Source organism: Acomys minous (assembly GCF_964271855.1).
Source record: "Acomys minous genome assembly, chromosome: 2".
NCBI classification, from domain to species: domain Eukaryota; kingdom Metazoa; phylum Chordata; class Mammalia; order Rodentia; family Muridae; genus Acomys; species Acomys minous.
In genome coordinates this window covers 45,798,904-45,825,979 of record NC_140484.1, presented here as the reverse complement: position 1 = coordinate 45,825,979, position 27,076 = coordinate 45,798,904, and the positions used below count along the sequence as shown (strand labels likewise).

Sequence of the window (27,076 nt, the reverse complement as noted above, 5' to 3'; positions counted from 1 at the left end):
TACTAAGACAATCCTATACAATAAAAGATCTGGCGGTATCTCCATACCTGATCTTAGGCTGTACTATGAGCAAGAGTAATAAAAAGGGCATGGTACTGGCATAGAAACAGACAGGTGGATCAATGGAATTGAATCAAAGACCCAGAAATAAACCTATGGACCTATAGTCACCTATGGACACTTGTTTTTTGACAAAGAAGCCAAAACCAAAAAATAAAAAAATAAAAAAATAAAAAATAACATCTTCAACAAATGGTGCTGGTCTAACTGGATGTCTAATTGTAGAAATATGCAAATATACCCTTATTTATCACCCTGGATAAAACTCAAGCCCCCTCCCCAAAAAACCAAACTGAAGTCCAAGAGTTAAATATTAAGTGATCAAAAAATTAAGAAGTGCCCCATTATATGTGTGTGTGTGCATGCGCCTCTCTCTCTCTCTCTCTCTCTCTCTCTCTCTCTCTCTCTCTCTCTCTCTCTCTCTCTCTCTCTCTCTCTTGTCTCTTCAGGAATGGTGGCTTATATCTGTACATGAGACTCTGCCTAAAAATAATTTAAAAAGTAAGGAAAAGAGATTTTGATCACAATTCTTGTTGTTGCTATTGTGGTTATTTTGAGACAGTTACTCAGGCTGGCCTCAAACTTGTGATCTTTTTCCCTCAACTTCTCAAGTGCTGGAGATAAAGGCATGACGGCATAAGCCACCACACCCCGTTCTTGATTGAAATTATTTTATAGGTTCACCAATACAATTTAAGCAAGTTATTTGGCAAATCCTTTGTATTTCACTAGGGAATTGTGGGACATACGTTTGTAATCTGAACACTGGTGAAGAAGAGACGGGAGCTTGAGTACTTGAGTTCCAGACTAGATTATAGAGTCACTCCCCCCTCCCCACTTAAAATTAGAGATTAAACAACATGTATTAAGTATCTCCACTTGAGCTGTGTGACGTGTGATCATCACCTGCAGATCTACCTCCTCTCCCTGCCTCGTCCTTATTCCTCAACCGTCATCCCTTTAATTCCTTGCACATGGATCACATTATCTGCTTGCTTTCCTTACCTCATGTAAGTCACTGCTCAAGTGTCGCCCATTCAGTAAAATTTTCCACAGCATTGCATTTATAACTGCTACTATCTGCATATTTCTTATTTTCTACTCCCTGATTAACTTTTATATCTGCTTCTCATCAATAGAATGTAAGCTCTGGAATATTCAGTTTCTGTTTTCTTAAGTTAGGTCTCAAGTAATCTAGGCTGATTTCGAGCTCACCGTATAGGGGAGGATGAGTTTGAAATCTTGATCCTGAGTCCAGCTCCTAAGTGCTGGGCTAACAAGAGTATACCACCACACCAGGGTTATGTGGTACGTGGATTAGAACCCAGGCCTCATGGAGTCATGCACTCCACCAACTAAGCTGCACCCTCATTTTCCAGAGTATTTGGTTTTGGTGATTGTTTTATTTTGTGTTGGGTACAACATTCTAAGCCCTAAAACATAACCATTGCTGTGTAAGTATGTGTTCAGTTTCATTTTTCTCTCTTAATGGATGGTAATTTTGTCTTTGGAAACACTTAAGCAGTATGCTACTTCTTTCTTGTATTGATTATCATTGTCATTGTCGTCGAGATTATCATCAACATCATCACCAAGACAAGGTCGCACTGTGCTGCTCAGACTAATCTCATATCCATGCTTGTTTTTCCTCATCCTCCCAAGCAGCTTGGACTAAAAGTATACACCACCATGCCATTCTGGTTATTCCTTTGTAAACTAAAAACTTCCCTCACTCATGGTGATAAGCACCAGCATTCTTATACAGATGTAATTCTTTGCTCTTTTCTGTCACTTATGTTTTAGGTGCAGCTCATGTGTACAGCTAATACCCAGGAGCCCAATGTGTACAGGTATGCTTTGGATTCTAACCAATAACTTCAAAATTAAAAGTTATTGGGTAATTTCTTACTAATACTTGCCAATAATTTGGTTTGTAAAAATTACCATTGGATTTTCTCTCTAGTGTGCCTTTTCCCAGAGCCTTTAAGCAGGAGCAGAATCCTTCTACACTGACTTGGCAGCCTCTCAAAGTATCTGCCTCCAGACAGGTGTCCAGGCTGGAACGGGGGGGCGCAGGGGAGGGGGTAGTGGTATTGGTGTCTCTGCATTTTCTTTACCATCTGAAAAGGGTGAACCCTTCAGAGTCAGCACAGATGTGTTGGCATTTCAGTTCCACTTATCACGCAGCAGTTTTCAAAGGAGAGAACATACCTGCCTGAGGAAACTTAAGCCAGGGTCCAGCAACATGCGGGTGAGGACCAGGGCTACATGACAAGGCTCCATCACAGACAAACGAGTGCAGACTTCTGTTGTCCAGGCCTGCTCCAAGTTTATTTAAGTAGTGGAAGGTTTCCCTTTATTAAAAGTTACACATGAAATAGATACACTTGCTAAATCATTTCGTCTGGCCAAAGCAGAATCAGTAATCTAAAACAAGAAACAGAAAGGCTACTTCTTTAGTGTTTCTCTCTTTAATCATAGCTGTGGCGCACCACCAGGTGCAGTGGCTCATGTCTGTAATCCCAGCAGTCCAGGAGACAGAAGCAGGTGGATCTCTGTGAGTTCAAGGCCAGCCTGATTTACAAAGTGAGTCCAGGACAGCCAGGGCTACACAAAGAAACCTTGTTGCAGGGGGGAGTGGGGGAGGGGAGGGAGAACAAAAACAAAACAAAACAAAAACCAAAAAAAAAAAAACTTAAAAATAAAAAAAAAAAAAGAAAAATTAGATCCCTTTGTAAAGGATTTGTGCTTGTCACAGAGTGTTCCAATGCACTGTCTCATCTCTGAATCCCAGCACATAGAGCACACACAGGAGGCTAAGTCAGGGAACGGACCTCAGGTACACAAAGTCATTTTAATATGTCCCTGGCCCACTTGAGGTCACTTTCTACTGTGGTGAGAGTGAAGTTAACTTATTAGTACACGTTGCCTATTTATTCCAGCTCTAGAAAGTGGCAGGTGAACACTTGTTCTTTGTCTTCACCCTCCTGTTCTAGATAAAAGAACAAAACAAACACAAACAAGTAAGCAGTGTCTGTACTCAAGAGGCCCTCAGAAAATATGTGTTTTCTTAAGATGTCAACAGAAATATATATGAATACTCAAATCTGTAACATGAAAACCAGCTCAAGCACCAGCTAGTTTCCAGTGTGCCTGGCATTGTGATCAATTATTTGATCACAACACTATCTTATGGACATTGTCCCTTACAGCACTGGGTCGCTGGCCTCTGGCCCCTTTCTTACTCTGGGATCTGCTAGAGCCAGACCATTTTTTTAAAATGTCTTCCATTTAACTTGTTTATCTAGTTTTTGCTCACCCCAAGTTTCTAGCTTATTCTACGTATAGTGTGCTGACAGACCACAGACACAACAACAGCACCACTACACACACACACACACACACACACACACATACACACACACACACACACACCACAGCCAGATATCGGAGATAGCCTGACAGCAAGCATAAACCATGGACTGTTCATTAGTCATGTGATACAGAGCCTTTTTCTTTCCCTAAAATGCATAAGGGACTCTTACTCTGCCATGTGGAGCTGAACCCCCCTCAGAGTCCCTACTACGCTGCTTTTTGTTTAATCTATTTATGATATTAAATAATTCTTTTAATAAATCTCTTATAAAAATAGCAGTCCACCTTAGGATCTCCCTTGAGCCCATCCCCCCAACTCCTAACCTTTCCTACTCTAGGAATCTGGCCCTGGTGATTGTACTTTCCAGGCTCCAAGACAGCTGGCTGCCATGGGCTGTGACCAGCAAGAAGTGCTGGAGAGATCAGCAGCTGTGCAGGGCACTTGCCCTGTCCTAGCCCTTGACTTTCCAGTGTCTCTATCAGCAGCTGCATCTCTGTCAGTTGGAGCCTGACAGCCTGCTGTCATTCCAGCACACTGAGCAGAGGCCTGGGCTCTGGTGATGTTGTCATGCTTTCATCCTTTTCGCTTATCAGTGGTGATGACTCACTGGTGTGGGTTTCTGGTAACCTCAGTGTCTCCTGTTTTGCTTCTTAGCTCTCTCACCACCTGTGTAATCAGTTTTCTACTGTGTTAATTCCATTTGCTTACTCAAACTTGCTTAAATTTTCTGGACTGGAGTGCTTTGACTGGTATGGGAGAATGATATAAAATCCATCCATAACCATGCGTGGATTTTTATAAATTTCCTAGGTGATAATAATTTGAGCCATGACCACTGCCATGCCCAGATAGGATGATGCTAAACTCAAAGCTAGATTCCCTGTCTATTTCCACTGTATACTCTAGTTTACATAAACGTCCCACTGCTCCCAGTAAACCTTGAGAGTGTGCCTAATTGCAACCATGACTGTAGTATCGGGATGTTTCTAAGCACTGTACATCAATAGCAATATGGCAATAGTTTATAAGTATATCTATTAGAAAATAAGAAGAGCAAAAATCATATGTTTGGTAGTGATGGGGAGGAACAGTTCACAATATATAACAGAAGTAAACAAAGGAAAAATTGGCATGATGAAACTCCTTAGTTGGAAAGTATACATTCTGTTCTTCTTTTAAATACATGTCTTGTGATCTGTATTACTAAAACTCTTCAAATTATGAAGTGCTTGTGGCTATTGCCATAGTAAAGCATTTTTGCTATCTTTAAAAGGCCAGGGGCAGATCAGAGGCCTCTAATTTGAGGTTTCTTTCTTTTCAGCAATATTTCCTGTATGGGTCTCTACTCTGTAACTGTAAGCTTGTCGAGTTCTTGTTTCCTATTTAGATAGAATTTTCCTGAGTCAGCTAGTGTTAGAAAATCTTGACTTGTGGTCTCCTTTTTATACGTGACACATGGGCTCTAGTTTAAAAGAATGTGGATATTTTTTGAACGTGAACAGGTCTTCTTCAGTTATAAGGTGAAGAGGTTTATGAATAAGCAGGCTTCAATAAAAGGCTACATTTGCTAACATGCCTGCCATGCAAGCACAAGACCTAGAGCTTGAGCCCCGGAAGCCATGCACGGGGACTTCATACTTCTTAAATTTAACAACATATTTTAGAATTATCTTTTAACTTATATAAGTCTATATGTGCTTTATTTTTAGCAATGACATACTCTTCTGAAAAATGGATGAATTATAATTTATTTAACTTTAACACCATTTAGTTTATATTTTTGTTATTGTTGTTTTGTTTTGTTTTATTTTTTCAAGACAGGGTTTCTCTGTGTAGTCCTGGCTGTCCTGAAACTCACTTTGTAGACCAGGCTGGCCTTGGACTTACGGATACCTTCTTGCCTCTTCCTCCTGAGTGCTGAGATTAATGGCATGTCCCACCACAGCTTAGCTCAGTTTACTTTTTGTTTACTCAAAAAGCCCTGTACTGTAATCAACTTCTTTTGTCTGTCTTAATCTATCTATCTATCTATCTATCTATCTATCTATCTATCTATCTATTTTCTTTTAATTAACTTTAAGGTAGCATGATTATTTGTTATTATCTGAAGAAAGTACAAACAGGGTCAAGCTTTGAGAGTTTATGGCTTTGCCCTGCAGTTTGTTCTGTTTTGTACTTGTAGCTGAGATGTGATCTCTCAGCTTCTTTCTCCTGCTGCCATGCTTGTGGCTTACTGCCATGCCTGTGGCTTACTGCCATGCCCCACGGCCATGCTTGTGGCTTATGGCCACGCCCCACTGCCGTGCTTGTGGCTTACGGCCATGTCCCACAGCCATTCTGGACGTTTATCCCTCCACAACTGTAAGCCCAAATGAGAGAGCAAACTGGAGAGCAAGGCTGTAACTCTCAAACCCCGACCCCAGCTAGGCTGAACTTCCCAATAATCTCTCTCAACAGCATCACTAAGTGTGGACCTTCCAACGGGAGACATTTCTCATTAAAAGCACCACAGCACGCAAAGTTAGTGGGTTTCATTATGGCATCTTCATATGTGCCATTATACTTTCTTCTAATCTGTCTCTGCCTTATTGCCCTTTCACATGTTCCTGTCTCCTCTCTGGCTACTTCATTTCCTCTCCCCCAATAGTCCTAGGTTGTGTTTTCATGTCTATGTTTCTGTAACATGTAGACTTACGCTGGGTGGTGGTGGCGCACACCTTTAATCCCAGCACTTGGGAGGCAGAGGCAGGTGGATCTTCATGAGTTTGAGGCCAGCCTGGTCTACAAAGTGAGTCCCGGACAGCCAAGGCTACACAGAGAAGCCCTGTTTTGAAAACAACAACAACAACAACAACAAAAAAGATATAGACTTAAAAGTGAAGTTGTGAAATAAAGTGTATTTATATTTGAAATGTTGATAGATTCTATCTGAAAGAGTGTTTTAGAAATCTTTATAACACATGTATATACCATATGTATAGGTGCTTACATATATGTGTGTATGCATGTATATAATCTTAACTAACATTGTATATTGCCAGATCTTTAAAATTATGATTAATAGGTAAAAACTAATTTTTTCCTTAAGCTGTTTTCTTGAAGATTGATGAAATTGATTTTATATGTTGATGTAAAACATAAATGTTACCTCAAAGGAGATACAACATCATTTATTCTGAAACCAAATATGAGTGACCACAACCTGTAAATACAGATTTAGGTTAACCCACATTCCATGTTACAACATGTCTTTTATGATCATTTATGTTGAATCAAAAGTCAAGATCTCTTTCTTCTCCAAAATTAAATTATATTCAATGTCTATGTCAGTTTAGCTTTGCTACATCATTCATTCATCCACAGATACTTTGGTTCTTTTCATAACTTCACTATGTAAATAACTCTGTGAGGAACATAGGATCACAGACTTCTTTACTGTGGGTTATTTTCATTTCCTTCACAGCAGAGGGACTGCTGGGTCATATGGTAGTTCTATTTTTCATTTCTTTAGGAACCTTCATATTGTTTCTCATAGTGACGACACCAACCTGCATACCACTGGCAGTTTACTTTGGTTCTTTTTCTCTATATCTTTGCCAACATTTGCCTCATGCTGTGTTGGGTACAAAGTGGTATCTCATAGTAATATTGATTTGCATCTTCAGGATGATTAATGAGGTTGATCACCTTTTCATATACCTGGTGACTGTTAGTCATCTTTAGGAGAATGTTTACTCAGGTTTCTTGGTTGCCTTTAAAACCATTCATTGTATAATTTAAAAACATTCTATTAAAACTCTTTAACAGGCTTTACAGCTCTATTCTGAGATTTCTGGGACTTTAGCAATTGGAGACATGTCCAGTGCTTTTTTTATACACTTGAGAACAAGTAGGTTATTTTATTTATTTATTCATTCATTCATTCATTCATTTACTTATATGGCCAAAAAGAAACAGATACACGATGCAGAGAGGCCTTATTAAATACTTTAGAATAACAGCCATATTTAAAATACTTCCTGTCTCTGTTGTTTAGATTCATATCAAATAGGTTAATAGGTAAAATGGCATCCTCTGGTATGTTATGTGTGACTTAACAGTTATTTAAGTTTTCATGTGTTAGTATAACTTTTATTCTCTCTGTAGTGAGATCCAAGAGCCAAAAGAATCAGTACCACCTCCTAAAACCTCAGCGGCAGCTCAGTTGGATGAGCTCATGGCCCACCTGAGTGCGATGCAGGCCAAGGTGAGTACAGTCTGGATGTTAAAGTCCCTGGGTCCTAGAGAGGGACCAAGTTAGCTTGGTAATCATCAGTCATCATCTGCTTTGGATTCTAAGGCAATATTCATTTTCCTAGACTACATTTAATTTGGTGGAGAAACTCATTTGGGTATGAAACATAACACAATACGAGGTAACAGGCCTTGATCTAGAGGGGCTTGGAGTGCTCTTACTATAGCCAGTCATGAAATTCTGCAGTGCTTTTAGAATAAAAAGTTGGCGATTTTCCATAATGAGTGGAGCAAAGCTGAGGGATTTTGAGAGGCTCTGTGGATTTTATCTGAGCAGTTGTGATGGGAGTTAGAATGGACGTTGAAGAATAGGTGAGGCCTGGACACAGAATGATAAAAGTCAGAGAGAGCCTGGGGGGCGAAGACTCAGGCATGATGACGCAGGAGGTCTGTTAAAGGCACATGCCTGAGCAGGGCAAAGAGGCCCGTGGGCAGGCTGGGGCACAGCAAGGAGGCCGAAGTAGGAAGGATGAGTTCTGAGCCACACTGAGATAAAATCTGTTCTTTGTTCTGGTCTGTGGAGTGAAAATGGCAAACACGTGCATCCTGGCAGAAAGCAGAAACCAGATAAGGAGTCTTATGCATTTATCAAGGAAATAGATCTAAATTTTTTTCCTTCTTTTCTTTTTTGCTTTGTTTTGTTTTTCATTTTTGTTTTTGTTTTTTAAGACAAGGTTTCTCTGTGTAGCCTTCCAACCCTTTTAAATCTGTTGGAAGTTAAGATGCATACCCACGAAATCTGTATGAAATGTTTAAGGCAGACTGTTAAAATGTGTGATAGAGGAGGGCAGGGGCAAGACATTAGACTCTCAATATCCCACTCAGTGCCTACACACACTAACATATAGTTGTTGGAGTGATAGATGAAAAAAAAGTCACAAACAAGCCCCTCTGTTGGCTAATACTCTATAATTAGCTAATGTTTACACTAAAGTTGAGTGAATTGACACAATCCAGTGTATCTTAGAATGTGTGTTTTAAAGATAATACATACACAGTAAGTAAAATATTTACAGAAAACCATTTCCATATCATCTGTCCTCAGTTGTCTCCTTCTGCCCCCTGCAGGTCACTAGAAAATTCATATGTGTCTAGAAGTATTTTGGAAAACGTAAGCAAAGAGGTGTAGATATGGAGGATACATTATATTTTTACTCATTTAATTTAAAAAATGTAACATACTATTTTGGTATCTCATGGTATTAACCATTTGAATAGATACCTCTCAAACACTAATTCTATCATATAAGGGGGAGAAAATAATCTGTTTAAGGATCAGTGTTTTCAACAAGAAGGCTCTCAACAATGAAATAGAAAATGAGATTGGGAAGACAAAATGAGAGTAGTTGGGTGTGAAGCTTTGACTATCTGTTTGATGATAAAAAAAAATAGATGAGAAGGCAGAGAGAGTATCACTGTATCTATCTGATAAGATAAACATTAGGTAGGTAGATATAGCAGCAGCCCATGATGGAAAGGACATGAAAGGATAAAGGAAAAGGTAGTCTCTCTCTCTCTCTCTCTCTCTCTCTCTCTCTCTCTCTCTCTCTCTCTCTCTCTCTCTCTCTCTCTCTGTCTCTCCCCTATCTTGTGTGTGTGTGTGTGTACAACTGGATTGAATGGTTTATTTATTTTTTGTCTTTTTTTTTTATTAAGACAGGATTTTTTTCTCTGTATAGCCTTGGGTATTCTGGACACGCTATATAGACTAGACTGGCCTGGAGCTCTCAGAGATCCACCTGCCTCTGCTTCCAGCCACTGAGCCTGGCTGATTGAATTTATAATACCTAGTTTGGATCTGTGTTTGAATAATTCTAATCCATTGACAATCTCACTACCTTCCCTCTCAACTGAGCTTGAACATCACACAAACCATTACAAGTATTCCTGCACATCTGCTTCCCTCATTCTCAAATTTGCTGCCCTTCAGTTGGACTCATGACTTTGGCATACAAACCAAACTTCTGCCAGAAAAGACCTAGGTAATCTTTGCTTTTCTTCATACACTCTTCTGTATGTTCAGTCTTAGTTCTTTTGTTCTGGCCCTGATGATCTTGTAAATTTTCTTCTAATATATCAAATATTTCATTTCTTAGGCCCTCTCTCTTTGGACTGACCTTTTCACTAATGTCACTAATGTTTGGGTTTTTGAGTACCTATGCTCAATTATCACTTCCTCAGAGGCACTTTTGCTTAAATCAGTTTTTATTCATCATAATACACCCCTCAAATCTATCTCTTATATAATGTACAACTTTTCTCTATCTGACATGCAGCATATGTTTATTACCTGCCACTCATAGAATGAGAATTCTAGAAACTTGATATGTTTTATATATTGCTTCATAACAAGTTCCTAGAATACTGACTGGAACAAATTAGGTGCTTGAAAATTAATAAATGAATAAAAGGAAGAGATAACTAATTTTTATCTGGGGCCACTATAATTGCTACAAAGAATAATCTTTGTACATTCATTTTTTTTGGCAGACAGAAGATTTACAAATAAATAACAAATGATCTGATTTCATTTGTCCAAGGAATTTAAAATGAAATAGAAATAAAAGTGTTTTTAGTGATGTTCATATTGGGTGTCTCCAGCACCTTGGAGGAAGGTTGGGGAAGATCAGCTATCAGAGATAAACTGATAGGTTGTATAACAGATGTCAAAGAGAAGAAAGGTGCACCCAAGCTGATTTGTCTTCCTGGTTGTTTCCTTGTCCCAGGTTTCAGTGGAAGCAGATGCCAGCAGGAAACACTTGCCCGACAAGCAAGATCATAAGGCGTCCCTGGACTCAATGCTTGGGGGTTTGGAACAGGAACTACAGGATCTTGGGATTGCCACAGTACCCAAGGGCCACTGTGCCTCCTGCAAGAAACCAATTGCTGGGAAGGTAGGGTGGTCCAGGATGCCAGTGTCTGTGGATGTCCAAGGATGTCTCTTTCTCTTTATAAGATGTTGTAGTGCTTGTTACCAATCGCTGACTGCTTACAGTAGTCTCGACACTGAGCTAAGTGCTTTGTAATATTCCTGCATTTAATGGTTGAATCAACCTCATAAGGAGGTTTTATTATCGTACCTTCTGCAAAAACAAGGAATCCAAGAGCTCAGAGACACTAGCTGGCAACACGAAGGTCTAGAAAGTAAGAAGCAAAGGGAACATTTGGGTCCAGAACAGCCTGGCTTCCAGGTTTGAGTTCCTAATTATTTTTGTTCACTGCTGCTAATGAGATGACCTGCAATTTCAGCTAAATGTAACTTTAAGTCAGAGATACCGAGACTTGCTCTGAATCTGTGGTACAGAGCTTTCCGATCTGACTCAGGAAGGAGGAGAGACAAGACACTCAGAGCTGAGGAGTAGTATCTGCCTGGCTTCTTGATCAGTTAGGATGTCACATCCCGTTTACTACCCTTTAAGCATGGCCACAGATGGCCTTAGCACAACACTGGTCTGGGCCTTGTTTTTGTATAACTCGGGAGGTGTGGTCCACACGGACTGCAGCATGCAGAGTGCCCTGTAGAGCTACGTTCGGCTGCACTGCCATGGCCGTCTCTGTGATATCCCCAGGTGATCCACGCTCTGGGGCAGTCCTGGCACCCAGAGCACTTTGTCTGCACTCACTGCAAGGAGGAGATTGGCTCCAGCCCCTTCTTTGAACGGAGCGGCCTGGCCTACTGCTCCAAGGACTACCACCACCTGTTCTCTCCGCGCTGTGCCTACTGTGCTGCCCCCATCACGGATGTGAGTAACTGCACGGTCCTGCCAGCTTCTGTGTGGTGTATAATGATGCATTAAGAACCCTGGGCATGTTTTACAACCCTGAAGCCTTCTAATACCTCTCTCTGTGTCCCGTTTCCAGAAAGTGCTGACAGCAATGAACCAGACATGGCACCCAGAGCACTTCTTCTGCTCTCACTGTGGAGAGGTGTTTGGTGCAGAAGGTAGGAGGGGAGGCTGCAGCAAACCCTGAGGGAGAGATGGGAAGGCCAATAGCACTGTTCCTTGGGGACCACTGTCTGCTGTGTTTTGGCTCTCAGGACTGGCACTTACAAGCCTAGTTCACGCCTAGATGTTATCTCTCTACCTTTCCCTAACATTACTAATTTTTGTTTATATTTATTTTTTAAATTAAAGAAGTGAGAACTCATCATTTAAAAACAGACCATGGCTTCAATTGATAACTTGGTAGGTGAAGCATTTGCTGAACAAATATGAAGAAGACCTGAGTCTGAGTCTCTAGTGACTGCTTAAAACCTAGGTCTGGTAGTACAAGTCTGGACCCCAGCTTTCCTACCAGGCATGTGAGGCAGAGACGGGAGAGTCTTTGGAAGCTCGAAGGCCAGCTAGCTTCATGCACACAGCACAAACAGAAAAGACTGTCTCAAACAGAAAGAAAGGACTGTCACCAGAGGTTGTCATGAATCATGGCACATGCATGCTTGTATTCACACAAACATGCAAGCACACATACACCCCACACTCCTCTCACACACAGTATGTCCCTATTACTTAAAGGTATGAACCCATTTTTTTTCCCCTTGGAGCTAACATTTCAATTACTTTCCTTTAGTGTAGTTTTCATGGCACTTACCACGAATTTACCTGATAGAATTGTAAAATATTTTTCAAAACAGTCATCTGTATCTATGAATATGTCTGTTCCATTTTATTTTATTGGTGATCTGGCAAGAGAGGCCAACCCTGCTGCTCCAACCTGAGATGCTGTCTTTCTGCTAAGCAGCCGTCCTTTTCATCATTCTCCCCAGCATACTCCTGGGAGCTGCTGTTACTCCCTTTCTAAAACTTCAGATCCTCGGGTCCTGGACCCCATTTCTTTATCTCACTGAATGTGCTCTTGGAAAACTCCCTACATGTATAGTGTGCATCCTGATAACTATGGCCTCCCTCTCTAATCTCCCATCTGCCTCATTTTACCCCTTTACTTCTGACAAGTACCCTTTCCAAACCGATGATGTTTTGCTGTTTTTGGTTCTGGGATTTTTTTTGTTTGTTTGATGGATTGATTTTTGAGACCCACTGAGCTTAAGCAGGTGGGAGATCTTGGGCAGGGCAGATGCAGCAGCAGGGAAGCTGTCCCTTGAGAGCTTTTCTTAATTGCCTTTTCCCCTCCAACTGGGCAGCTTGACTTATTTCTTAGGTATGTTAGAGCACCCAGAGTCTCTACTAAATTGTTGCAGGTAATCCCTGTGTTTTGTGGCATGGAGGAGCACCTGACCTTCCAATGGCCTTTTCAGACTTTGAACTAGTCCCGTCATAAACTTGAGGCATACTTTGCACTCAGTTCCTGACAGGTCTCATCCTGAAGAACCAACAGTGAAAGTGGATGTTTCTTTCTGTCTTAGTTCTGTCAAGTTAGAGGATACTCCTGTAATTTACTTTATATAAAAACAAACAAACTGAAAAACAAGCAAACAACCCTCTTACTGATATTTTCATAGTAGCATCTCCTTCCCTTTTCTTTCTTTCTTTCTTTCTTTCTTTCTTTCTTTCTTTCTTTCTTTCTTTCTTTCTTTTGTGATTCTTTTATAATTTAGATAATTGCTTACATGTTTTTATTCTGTCACTGCCCTTGAGTTGTCTATGGGAAGTGTATTAATATATGGTGGCAACTGTTTGCACTCATAATTCTTAAGACTGGACTCAGCTTCCATAATTGAGAAATTTCATTAATATTTTGTCCTTTTTTTTTGTACTGTCAAATTTTTTTGTTGCATCTTTATTTTGTGTGTGAATGTGAGCGTGCTGTGATGTGCATGTGGAGGTCAGAAGACAAGTGTGAGGTAGTTCTCTCCTTCTGCCTCGTGGGCCCCAGTGACTGAACACAGGTCCCCAGGCATGGCAGGAAGTTCCTCTACCAACTAGAACATCTCATCATCCCTATTTTATCTTTTCTATGTGACCATTTTTAACTGTTAGCAAGGTTTGTATTTTCCTGAATGGTTTTGATATTCTCTGCCTGCCCCCCTGTTTGTTTTGCCTTTGGAGCAGAGTGTCACCTAGTAGCTCAGGCTGGCTTCAGACTTACCATGTAAGTGCTGATGACTCCCATCCTCTTCCCTACACCTCCCAAATGCACCCATGCATGTAGACACTGGAGGGCAACCTTAGGGGATTATTTTTTAGCCTCCATTAAAAAAAATTTTTTTTTGAGATAAGGCCTGAAGCTTGCCAAGTAGGATTGCCTGTCTGTCTGTTTAGTCCCAAGATACCACCTGTCTCTGTTTCCCAGTTCTGGGATTGCGAAGGTATGTCACCATGCCTGTTCTGTGTATTTATTTATTTGCTTATTTGTATTTTTGGTGGGTTCTGGGGATCTGAATTCCTTGTCTTGTGTTTAAAAGGCAAGCACTCTATTGACTGATACCTCTGTCCTAAAGTCTAACTAGAAGGTTGAAGGGGATAGGATTCAAATTCAAATGACTATAAATTCCACATCACACTTTTGCTAACAGTTTCTAACTGCTCTTTGACTAATACTCGATTCTTCTCCTGTTTCTAGACCACATTGCTTTCTCAGTACCAACATGATGTTTACTGGACAATAGAGCCATACACAGTAGCACTGACATAATGTTCTTTATAGTGATTTGACTGTTCATTGGAGCTTGTTCAATGCACTTAATAAATCATTAGGTCTTTCATTTCTGTATTGTACTGTGGTTAAGCAATGTTCTAAATCATTCTAAATGTGTCATATTTGCATGTACCCATAGCAATAGAAATGTGAATAAACTAGAATAAATTAATAGCCATTAAATGAATACTCTCTGTTGCAGAATGCTTTCCTCCAACCATAACAGCCATCACCTTCATCTGAACAGAGGTGGCTACTTTCATGAGACACTAACTGAGCTTGGTAGTTGTTGATATTTCTTCATAAAAAGAGGTGATAAAAAGGGTCACTTCTTGGCCAGCTGAATATGATCCTGACCTAGTGGTACATAGTCTGATGTTCTCTGGAGGTGCTAGAACCTACAGTGTGTGTAAGGTTAGTGGAAGAGGGGATTCCATCTATGCAGCTATAGAAAAGTTCTTATTTATGTTCAGGGAGACTTCCAGGTGGGTGTGGCTGCTCTATAAACCCAATAAACCTAATTCTCCAGAGTTAGACTTCAGTGGAATTGAACTTAGCCTTATCACCAGTCACCTATAAGGAGAGGGTGGACAGCCCTGCCTGTTGGTATTTATGATGTAGACGTTGCCTAGAAACAGGGAAAGGCACATTTGAAGCACAGCCATAGTTATGTGCAAAAGAATAATGTGCAATGCTTTGGATGACTGCAAAGCGTGTCTGGTCTCATTGTTCTTGAGTTGGGCTCCTCATGACCTGGCAGGGTTGGTTGGGTCATTATGATTTGGAATTAGCATGGAACTACATTAAACACAAGTATTAATGGAGACAGCAGGCAAAGGGGATATTTATCAAGTAGGAGCTCCTTTTGGTTTATAGTTCTATCCTTTTTCCTGGCTTATTTGTAAATGGGTATTCTGCCGTATGGTCAGTCCATTAATTAGATAGCATCCTTTTATTCCAAGCTACATAGTCACATACAGAATCTCAATATTAACAGTTTAACCATGGAACCTCCTGGGAAATTAAATCCATCTGTATTCTTCCTTAGTTCAGAGAATCCCTCTTTAAGGCTCAAGTTTCTAAATGCATTGGTGCTTAGCATCCTTTCTAAGGGACTATGTCCTCAGTGCCTATGCCTTTCTTTTTAATTGTTCATTATCAGGGCCATGCAGGTGCTCTCTAATTTCTCCTGTGGCTGAGAGTCACACTGGAGTAAAAACACTCTCTTCTCTCTGTGGTACTTTTAATTGTCAGTGTCTCTCATTCACTCTCTTGAGGTAATTGGACCTAGAAAGAGAGCCTTAGGGACAGTAATGCTGAAACTTTCCCAGCTTATTGGGTTAGTAAGTGTGGGGACATTACTGCAAGTTTAGTGGATTGTTTTGATTCTCCTCCTGAGTCTAACACAAGGTGAAGCGGAAGCTCTTGCTCCCCTGCTGTCTCACTGTTGAGACCAACTGCCCTGAAGATTTCTAAATGGGGTCATACCTAGGTTAGGTCCCTTGTCTTGCAGTTTTCTAGGAAATACCAACTTACATCACTTGGGGGCATGTTAAAAATGCCAAGTCTTCAGTACCGTACCAGACACACTGAAAAACAAACACACAAACAAACAAACAAAAAACCTGGGCACATGGTGAGGGGTAATCTAGCATTCTGCATTTTAATAATTTCTCAGGTGAGTGAAGCATGCAGACATTAAAAAGAATACCGTGTTGCCCAAAAGCAAGGAAGATGCCTGCCGTGTCTTTTCATAAGTGGTGAGGGTTTGACATTCAGTTTATTTTAAAGAGACTCTAGAAATATTTTGAATGGATCAGGAAAAAAAAAAAAGATAAAAGTAAAGTGAGCTTCCTGAGTCTGCAAGGTCAGAGGAATAGCACAGGATAGGTTATAAAATTACTAATTTTGAGTCTTAGGTCCATAGTTCTTATAATTTTTACAACTCGCCCTTTTCTTTTTTTAAAAGAGAAAACATAATTGATGAGTGATGCAAGCTGCATCCAACAGTGACAAGAAGTATGGGCAGGAACAGTGGCTAGGTGATTGGGTCATACCCCTGCCGTCCCATCACAGTTTTGTGATTTAGCCTGTCATCTTAGGACATCTAGGATGTTTACTGAGTAGGCAGTTTGAGGAGTCCTTTAAACACACTTTGTCGCATGCTGTTAGGCTGGTGGGGCACAGAGTGGGTTCTCGTGTTTACACAGTTTTGCTTAGGGTATTATTCACTCTTGGTTGACCTATCACTTCCCACGCAGAGGTGAGATAGGACGCACTGGCTTCAGGCGTTGACTGTGAGTTCTATCTCCTTCCACTAGTTAGTTATAAATAACTTACCAAAGGCAACTGCTACTAAGTATTATTTTGCTTTAAGGTATTTTAAATATGGGCTGGGGTAATGGTAGCAAGAGGAGTGGTTTCTAGTTCAGTAAGGGAAAGTAGACCGTAATGATGATTTAAGGCAAAGTAAGTGCTACAAAGACAACGAAGACAGAAGAACTGACAAATAATGGCCAGGTTGATCCTCTCGAAGGATGACCATTTGAGCTGAGTCACAAGTTGTTTCAGTGTCAGGAACATAACTTCAGGTCAAGGGAACTTTGCATTAAGCTATTAAGCCCTTCCTACTTAGACTGCAAAGCAGAGTCTATGCTGAAAGACGCCTGCATCATCTCCTTTTTGAATATGGGGACACTGAAGTTGGGAGGAGTTACAGCAATATCCTTATGTCTGCCTCTAATGTAGCTTTAAAGGACCCAGGCAACAGTTACGAATCTTTGATTTTATCTCTTCAGGTTTTCATGAGAAGGACAAGAAACCATATTGTCGAAAGGATTTCTTAGCCATGTTCTCACCCAAGTGTGGTGGCTGCAACCGCCCAGTGTTGGAAAACTACATTTCAGCCATGAACACTGTCTGGCACCCAGAGTGCTTTGTCTGTGGGGTTTGTATGTTCAATTAAATTAAGTTTTAGGAAAAATCAAAGCATATTCTTCCCTGAGAGGATTACCTGCGACTTTGTGAGATGGTCTAGTCCAAGGATAAGAACCCATGTTAGTTAGTTTGTTTATTTGTTTTTAAATAGTACACATAACCAATTTTCGGTGTTTGCTGGTCTGATTTGCAAATATGTAATCTACCCTTTGGTTATCAAGGACCTAAGTAAAAATCCTAAACCTGGTAGGTGAGTGGCAGGAATTCTGAAGATGAAAGTTTTTGGTGGCATTATCTCTTGACATGCGTTTTCTTTGTGTTCACTCCACCCTCAGGACTGCTTCAGTAGTTTTTCTTCTGGCTCCTTCTTTGAACTGGATGGCCGTCCGTTCTGTGAACTCCATTATCATCACCGCCGAGGGACCCTCTGCCATGGCTGCGGGCAGCCCATCACTGGCCGCTGCATCAGTGCCATGGGGCATAAGTTTCATCCTGAGCACTTTGTGTGTGCTTTCTGCCTGACACAGCTCTCGAAAGGCATCTTCAAAGAGCAGAACAACAAGACCTACTGTCAGCTCTGCTTCAACAAGCTTTTTTCACAGTAGTTCCCCTTTGACCCACATCTACTTTATGTTGCCTGTAAAACTGAGACCAAGATAGGAAAGAGCGTAATTTCTGTCCCTGATCTTCTGCTCAGTGGGCTAATAGAGTACGAATAAAAATGATGAACAAATAAGGGAATTTCTAGATGTTCCTGGGCTTATCCTCTTAATTTGAAGATACTTCTCATTATTTTTAGTTATGTATTTGCACTTAGACTTAGATTATGCTATCAGGACCCGCTAAAGGTTTATTTCTCTTGTACACAATTCATTCCACTGCTGGTTTTCTCTTTTTCACTTTTTTTTGAAAATGTACTAAAATTTAATCATCCATAAAAGCTGTAATTTAATCTGACAGTAAAACACAAGAAGCAATATTAGAGTTGGTTTAGTATATTATATATTTTAGCTTTGAAATTTATATTTGTTTGCACAAATTCCCTGGAGAAAAAGTTGCTCTTTGTATATCTCCTGGAAATAAGACATAGTATTTCTCATTTGCAATAGCAGTTATAACAGATGTGAAATAAAATACTTGACTCTTAATACAATTATACAGAAGAACATGGATGCATTTCAAATGTTAGATGTTACTACTATAATCAAATGATTTCATATTTACCTTTTTATCATGACTCCTCCCTATCAAGCACTAAAAAGTTGAACCATCACACTTTATATCTGTAATGATAAAGATTATGAAATCTTCCCTCAAACTCATTGCAGCAGATAACTTTTCTGAGTCATTGACTTCATTTTATATTTAAAAATTATGAAAATATCATCTGTCATTATAGTCTATTAAAATTATTTGTGCATAATGCTTTGGAAAAATGGGTCTTTTATAGAGAAAAAACTGGGATAACTGATTTCTATGGCTTTCAAAGCTAAAATATATAATATACTAAATCTTTTTCACTTTTTACCTCCACTGATGCCCGGTTCGGATCCTCGCATGTGGGCCCCAGAGTCTGCTCTCTTGCAGTGTTTAGGAGTCATTACACTACTCTTAAACCATTAATGTCTCTTCGTTTTGCTTTTTAAGAGGAAGTGTATTTTAACTGACATATGTGATAAATAAAGCAGCTTGTGGTTTTGATGACTCACTGTCATATTCGTTTGGTAGATAAACTTTCTGCTACCCATGTTATAGAACACGAGGCACTATTTGCAGTTAGAATTTACCCCTTCTCTTCTTTCCTTGCATATAGCAGTTATCCCCTTCTTAAATCAGAAGAAACTACAAGAGACACGTTGTTTATAATTCTTCTCTTTAATTTGGACCTTTAGCCAGTTTATTTTTCAGACTTAAATCTTTGAATCATTACCAGATAGCAAGGCTTTTAGAATTTGCTTTCATCATTTCATTTCTGTAAAATGATCTGGCTGTTCTCTCAATACCTAACAAATACATTTCAAAAGTGAAAAATAAAGGATATATCTTCTTCAAACTCAAAACTGCCTCATGGTGACAGATGACAAATATCTGTGCACAGGTTCTCTGAGGAAAGATGTTAAAAACAATTAAGTGATGGTCCTTTAGTTTGGACAGGAAATCCAAGCCATGTGCCCTAAGTAATTTTTCTTTCAAAATACTTTAATCTATATAAAACTTTACAAGTTACTGAAGAATGTGAGTTTCTTGGATCCTATTGGTTTGTTTATAAAATAGGATATATATGGAGCCATGCTTCTATAAGTGAGGCTTTTAGACTTTGTTTTCTGTGGTGGGGGTGGTATACTTTTTTTCCCACAACTTAAAAATAATAATATGCTTCTTTTACTAAAGCAAAAGCCACAGATTTTTAGAATCTTAGATTATAAAAATTCTAAGGCAATCTCCCTTTCACTAGAAGGTGTTCCACTTTTAAAGTAGGACCGAATATATTATTTTTAGATAGGTAGGAGAATAATATTTCTAAAAAGGTTAAAATGGATTGAGTGATTCTTGCCAAGATATTAGAAGTCCCCTTTGCTAGGGTGAATAAAAAGAGAGTTTTGAGAGGTAAAAAGAAGTAGAGACAGTTAATTCTCTAAAATAGGGACATATGTAGGAGACCAGAGAGATATGGAGCCATCTGGCTTTCTGTCCTGTTTGGCTATCTGAACATACCACATGAAGCAAAATGCACTTTCAGCTTCTTAGTGTCTTTGGCACTCTATCTTCACTGATGACATCATAGCAGTGTTCACAGTCACTTTGGCAGTTTGACAAAGTAAACTTGGGTTTTAATGCAAAAGAAGGAATGTCCAGGTTCTCAGTGTCTATTTTTGTTTGAAGAATTGGCTGTTTTGAGATTTCTTTACAGTCTAAATATTTAAAAATATCAGAGAAATGCTAGAACTTATGAGCACCCAGTTTAGAATGAAAACACCTTTCTCTTGTGGTTATGTTTGCTCCACAAAAGATGCTGCTGTGATACTCAGTCTTTTAACAGGAAAACCACCCCCAGGTAAATATTCTCCTTAAGAACACCCCTCCCTCAAGCCCAGAAGTAGATTATCTAAATGATCACCTACCTCCTTTTCTTGGTTCTAAGTAGCTTTTAGGTGTTTGAAACATAAAACCCTTTTCTTGGGCAAGACTTTTCCCTCCGTGGCTCCATGTGCACAGAGAGTAGTTTATCACAGACTCAGAACTCAGAGATCTGCTGTTGATGGAGAGTTCTGGCCTGGCCCACTATTCTGTGAAAGAAATCCTGCATTCTCCAGGGTGATGCTTTGACAGACACAGTTGCTTTTCCATACAAGTTTGGTAATGAGTTCCTTTCATGGTGTGTGATGGTTGCCAGACATGTGTTCCTCTGTGAACTATATGGAGAGGAAAAGTTTTGGGTTTTTTTCTAGTTCTTATTAACAAAACTGTGGTGAGTCATCCTAACTAGACCAGCATAGATAAGATTCCTATCAGTGAATATGAGTGTGCTGGGGGCCTGCACTGTGCAGTTTGGCATAAGACAAAGTGGAATCATTCTCAGAATAGAGGCCAGATGGATTAAAAGTCCTAAAACCACAAGGGCTCTGTAAAGCTTATGGGAACACTTAAAAATCTGTCTGTTTTTTTTTTAAATCTGAAACTCACATGCTCAAAGTGAACATTTTAAAGATCTTAGTTTTGCAGAATTTCAAAAGCAACCAAGTAGGTGTAGTTGAAACTTTGGCGTTAAAGAACAGGAAAGCCAGCCATTGTGGTGTCACAAGAAACACACGGAAGAGGTACTCATAGCTTTTAGCAACACAGCATTGAGAAGCATCATAGGCTTCATCATCAGTTGGTAAAATGTTTGCTACTCAGGCATGAGACCTGAGGTCCGGCCTCAAGGTACATAAAATTCCAGGTGTGCTGATGTACACCGTAATCCGGATGCAGGGAAGTGGCTGGGGTCAGTAGATTCCTAGGGCTCAAAGGATATTCAGCATAACTTAAATGGTGAGAGACTATCTTGAAAAAAATAATACACAGGTACTTTCATACAACCTGCACACACACATTACCCCCTACCACCATCCACACAAAAGAAACACCAAAATCAGCTTTTGTTTAGTCCTTTACACCTAATGTGGGAAAAACCCTTCCCAGATGAAATAAAGGTAACAAACTTGTATAGCATGTTCAAGGCTCTGGGTTCAACCCCTACAACTGCAAACACACACACACACACACACACACACACACACACACACACACACACACACATCCAAAACAAAACAGAAACCCAAACCCCCACATATTTGAAAATGAGGAGTGACTTACAATGAAGAGATGATTTACAAGCAGGTATTCAGTAAGGCCAGCAGTAGTACTCACATACAAGACTGGAGAAGCTTCTGCCAGTCACCAAGACATTAAGAGAGGGTGTTAGAGGGAACTTGCCACTAGCACAACTATCCATGGTTCTCAAGCTATGGTTTGCAATCTCCTTGAGGGCCAAATGCCCTTTCTAAAAGGTTGCTTATCAGATATCCTGCATATCAGATATTTATATTATGATTCATAACAGTAGCAAGATTACAGTTATGAAGTGGCAACAAATTATTTTATGGTCGGAGATCACCACCACATGAGGAACTGTATTAAAGGGTCCCAGCATTTGGAGTGTTGAGATCCACCTAGCTCAAAGAGAAATGGAAATCTACTGAGACCTACAGGATTGGTAAATCTTGGAGGCGAGGCAGTGCCCAGATAGAAAAAGCATATGATGCCTATCTTGTGTGAAGACCACACCTGCATTTAGGGTTGTGGAACATTGCATATATCTTTTCCATCTTGATGAAGTAAATCCATTTCCCTTCCCATCTTAGATACCTCTGAACCTTAGCAGATGTTGTAGTATAGATTAATATTTTTGCTTGGGATAACAGCCCAATTACAGTGAGGGCACTTTCGGATCACAGCTGCTGAACAACTATTGTCAACAATGTACAGACCAAAACAAGGAGGACTTCACTTTCTTTAAACTTTAGCCCATACGGGAATTTGATTTTAGACTATAATGATTTTGGACTTTGAAACATTATGCTGGGTAAAGACGAAGGGATGTAATTGATGACAGGGATGGGAAATCAAGTAGAAGCCAGTTTTAACTTTCTTTGATCCAAATTCTGCATTAGGAATCACATTCTGCGCTTTTGGTTCATGTAATTTAGGAAGGGCTGAGCATCTGCTCTTGGAATGGGCCAGTCTCAGGTCTAACCAGCAAAGCATTAGTTATTTCTCTCTTTGCTGTGATGAAATTCCTGATAAGGAACAACTTAAGAGGAAGCAGGGCCTATTTTGGCTCATAGTTTGAATATACAGTCATCTTAATGGTGAAGACATGGCAACAGGAGAATGGAGCTTCTGTTTCACATCTTAGTAGGCGAGGCAGCAGAGAAAGAGGAATGCAGGTGTAAAGGACTAGAGGGAGCCGATAGATCTTGTTAGAAAAGGGAAATAAGTTAGATAGATGTAGACGGAAGTGGGAAGTGGCAAGAATACGAGAACCGGGGTGAAATGGGTAGGGAGAGGTGGTTGTGGGAGGGGATGTGGGAGAGATAGCTAAAATTAAGGGGCACGTGAGGTGCAGTATGGGAACTAAGATAGTAGGAACTTCTTAAAATACATATATGAAGGCGAGATAAATGACATTGCCAAATAACTGGGCAGACAGAACCCCAACTGGCCATCACGTGTCACCCAAGGAAGCCTCTATTACTGGGATTAGGTTACATCTGATTGAGTTGTTTGCCAAAGAGACCCCATAGAGATCCCTAAGCAGCCCAGGCTGTTGCTAAGACAATGTTGCTTTCCAACAACTGTCAGAAAGGCCCAATTGCTGAAGAGAATACACATATAACTCATTGAACATGGACAAGCGGAGCTGTTATTACCTACATAGATCGCTCATGCTTACGTTCTAGCATCTTTGGTACAGGAAGGTACTCTGTAGGCTACCAAAAGAGAAACAAACACAAATACAGCCACAAAACCTTTGATCTACAATGGTATCCTGCCTGCAAGATATGCTAGCTTAATGGTGGCACAAAACTTGTGGGAGTAACTAACCAATATCTGACTTGATTTATAATCTCCTCCTCCTCCTCTTCCTCCTCCTCCTCCTCCTCCTCCTCCTCCTCCTCCTTCTCCTCCTTCTTCTTCTCCTCCTCCTCATGATGGAACCCATACCTGACCTGGCTTGGGTGATCAAGATAGATAGGCGGGGGCATAGAGAAACTAAACACTGCTGTCCTAAACAGCAACAATGTAGAAATAGAATGAGTCCTAGTGATATTCTGCTACATCCATAGAACAACGCTTTGCCCAGACATCATCAGAGAAGCTTCCTACTGCAGAAGATGGGGACACATACAGAGACCCACGGCCAGACGCTATTCAGAGAGTGAGAGATCTCCTAACACTGCACGCTAAATGGGATCTTCCACCAAATTCCTTCCCTCAGGGCTCAGAGAACCCCCATGGAAGAGGAGGCAGAAAGAGTGTAAAGGCCAGAGGGGATGAAAGATAACAAGAAAACCAGGCTTTCTAAATCAACATGATCAAGCTCATGTGAACACTCAGAGACTGAGGCAGCATGCACAAGGCCTGCGTGGGTCTGCACCAGATCCTCTGTGTAGATATTATTGCTTGCAATTTAATGTTTTTATGGGATTCCTGAGTGAGTCAACAAATGGGTCTCTAATTCGTGTACCTTCCTTGGGCTCTTTTCCTTATGTTCGTTTTGTCAAATTTTGATGTTTTTATCTTACTACATTTTATTATTGTTCCTTAGAAGCCCGTTTATTTTCTAATGAGAGAAAGAAAGGGAGTGCATTGGGAGGGAAGGGAAGATGGAGAAGGAGGATCTGGGAGGAGTAAAGAGACAGGAACCCTTGATCAGGATATACTATGTGAGGAAAAATAATCTATTTTTTAATATTTATTTATTTATTAAATATACAGTGCTCTACCTGCTTTTACCCCTGCAGGATCACATTATAGATGGTTGTGAGCCACTATGTGGTTGCTGGGATTTGAATTCAGGACCTCTGGAAGAGCAGTCAGTACTCTTAACCATTGAGCCATTTCTGCAGCATCGATCTATTTTCAATAAAAAGCAAACACACACACACACAGAGGAAAGTGAAAAAATTGCATTGTGGAAAAAAACCAGACATTATAGGAATATATGAGGGAGAAGAAAGTCAATGGTATAGATCATATCTTAAACAAAATCAGAGGAGAAAATTTCCCCAAATTATGGAAACATATATGAAACGCAAAAGGCACACTGGGTTCATCTGGAGCTACTATGTATTCAAATGTTTATTGTTTGCCCAAGATCCTTACAAGCAAATTCTCACATATCAAAAATGATATGGTATAAACCTTGGCTATCAAATTGTCCCTGATTGGCAAATAAAGTTGCCTATACTTGGGCTGGGTTGGGCAGGAGAGTGGTAGGCAGAGCCAAGATTCAAGGGCTTTGGGGGGAGAGAGACCTAGAAGAGGAGAAAGAACGTGGTGTTTTTCCACTAGAAGAAGATTGCCTCTTTCAGGGGCATGATCTTTGCATACTGATAAACATCCTAGTATGAACTCTGAGCCACCAAACAAGAGGTTATGACTTTTTGGTTTTGGCATTGCTTCCTATTGTTTGGCTGTTCATCACTCCACTTCAAGATGCTCCTAGAGAGAAATGCTCCAGAGAACACATTCTGGTTCCGGGTTCTGGCTGCTGCTCCAGATTCTGTCATCTTTGCTGAATTGCTGGTGTGCTGTTTAATGAATTTGCTGAAATCCTGACAACAAAGAATGGAATTGCTCCAAGGAACTGAGTCTAAACATGTCTACTTCTCCTGTTCCCATTAACCTCTTTTCTCTCCTATCTAGGAGAGGAGGGTTGGATGGGAGGGATAAGCATTGATGAACCCCAAACAAACTAGGTTTGAAAAGGTTCAAAGCCTACAATATTTATCCATAGGATAGAGAGAATATATATTATACTGTAGGAAACAAATGGTCATTAATGGTTCAGCACAATAGGTTGAGAAAAGAGTGAGAAGAGTCAGGGGCTGCAACTGCGTGGGCTGAGGTTTCAAGCTTCCTGTGCCTTCACCATTTGTTATTTTGCTTTACTTACAAAATGCAAGTTAAAGGGCCTGGATGGTTTTTCAGAAGTTAAGAGGACCAGCATCCACATGGTGGTTTACAACTGCTATCCAGTTCCAGGAGATCCAGCACTTATAATCTCTCTGGCATCAAGCATGCACACAGTGCATTCTTGCAAAAATGTTAATACACAGAAGGTGGGGTGCTCTTGGGGCCTGCTCTCCCATGCCTACACCACCAGAGCCTGTTCTCCTAAGTGCTAAAGCCAGTGAGGTTCTGGGGTAGCTAGCCTATGGTCATGCCCGCAGACCAGCTTTCCCATACTGCTAAGGTGAGGGTTGTAGCCATCTCTCCCATGATTATACTCTCAGGACTGGCTCTTCTGTGTCTGCACTCCACTGAGCTGCCCAGGCCAGGTGCAAGGTTGGCTTTTCTAAGTGTCACAGCCAGATTGGGGCAGGACCAACTCTATGCAGCCCTTGAGATGACTCCAAGAGGCAACCCAGACATGGGACATTCACATGGCCTTTGGTGGCAATATGGGGGGATGTTTACACAGACCCCTGCTGCTGCTGTAGGACCATGGAATCAGACATAACTCTCAGTGGCAGCATGGTTCAGGACTTCAACAGTGCCTCAGGTGGCAGCACAGGATACCAAAATCTGGTTGTTCCTCACCACATTTTATCTCCAGTTCTGCCTCTTTTCATAATGCACAAATGGTTCCCTTCTTTTTCTGTCCCATCTCTCCACCATATATTTGCTTGTCATTGGGTTTTCCTTGTGCCGTCATGCCTCTGGGTATCTTTTTTACATGAATGCTTGTCTGCCTCTGGGTGTCTTCAGCCTGTGCACCTGCCACTGCATGAGGCATTACACATCTCTGGGTTTCTTCAGCCTGCCAGTTGATGTGTGACAGAATGCTGGCCTCCCTTTTATTTCTTCAGGACCCAGCTTATGGGATGTTGCCACCTGTATTCAAGATGAGTCTTACTTTCTCAGTTAATCCTCTGAAATGTCCAGACAGGCACAACTGGTGGTTTCTCCTAATTTCCAATGTGATTCTAAGTCAAGACAATAAAAATTAACCTTCACAGAAACTGCATAACATTAGTTACATATGTGGGGACTTTCTGGCCACAGGCTTTTGAGTGATTGCATTTATTTATATATCTATATACCAAGAAGCAATGTGACCTTCCTGGATACTGTTTCCATGGAATGTTGTAGAAATAGTTGAGGAAATGAACAGTGAACTGATGAAAAAAAGCAGACCACTTAAGCACTGATGGTAGAAGGAGACATAATGAGTTGGCACAAGTTTATAGGAGGATAGGAAAAAGTTTTGAGAAATTCTGGGGGAGGAACAGGTAACATAAACATGATTTGCACACAATTTGGTAAAATGAGTGGCGTGGAAGGCACAGGAACTAATTTCTACAGTAAAGTCTTACAAATGAGTAGGGGATCAGCGACACAAATGGGGAGAAGGAAATCTGAGACAGGGGAGTGGAAAATACGTGGTGGTTTTTAGGAAATTGAAGTAGAGAGGTGAGGTCATAATCTGCAGTGAGTAATTTCTCTAAAATTTCTGCAGTCTACCATCACTCTGGAAATTCTAGG

General features: G+C 40.5%; 1 protein-coding gene across 2 annotated transcripts in view; it reads left to right on the top strand.

The window, feature by feature from the left end:
• The window catches only part of LPXN (leupaxin), a 32,252-nt gene extending 13,285 nt beyond the window's left edge, over positions 1-18,967 (top strand). For both annotated transcript variants that reach the window (XM_084771765.1, XM_084771766.1), the window contains exons 3-9: positions 1,864-1,910; positions 7,583-7,682; positions 10,456-10,623; positions 11,299-11,472; positions 11,591-11,672; positions 17,125-17,273; positions 17,599-18,967. In XM_084771765.1, the coding sequence (XP_084627891.1) occupies positions 1,864-1,910; positions 7,583-7,682; positions 10,456-10,623; positions 11,299-11,472; positions 11,591-11,672; positions 17,125-17,273; positions 17,599-17,868 (990 nt within the window). In that variant the 3' untranslated portion in view covers positions 17,869-18,967. The remainder of the gene's footprint in view (positions 1-1,863; positions 1,911-7,582; positions 7,683-10,455; positions 10,624-11,298; positions 11,473-11,590; positions 11,673-17,124; positions 17,274-17,598) is intronic.
• The last annotated feature ends 8,109 nt before the right edge of the window (positions 18,968-27,076 follow it).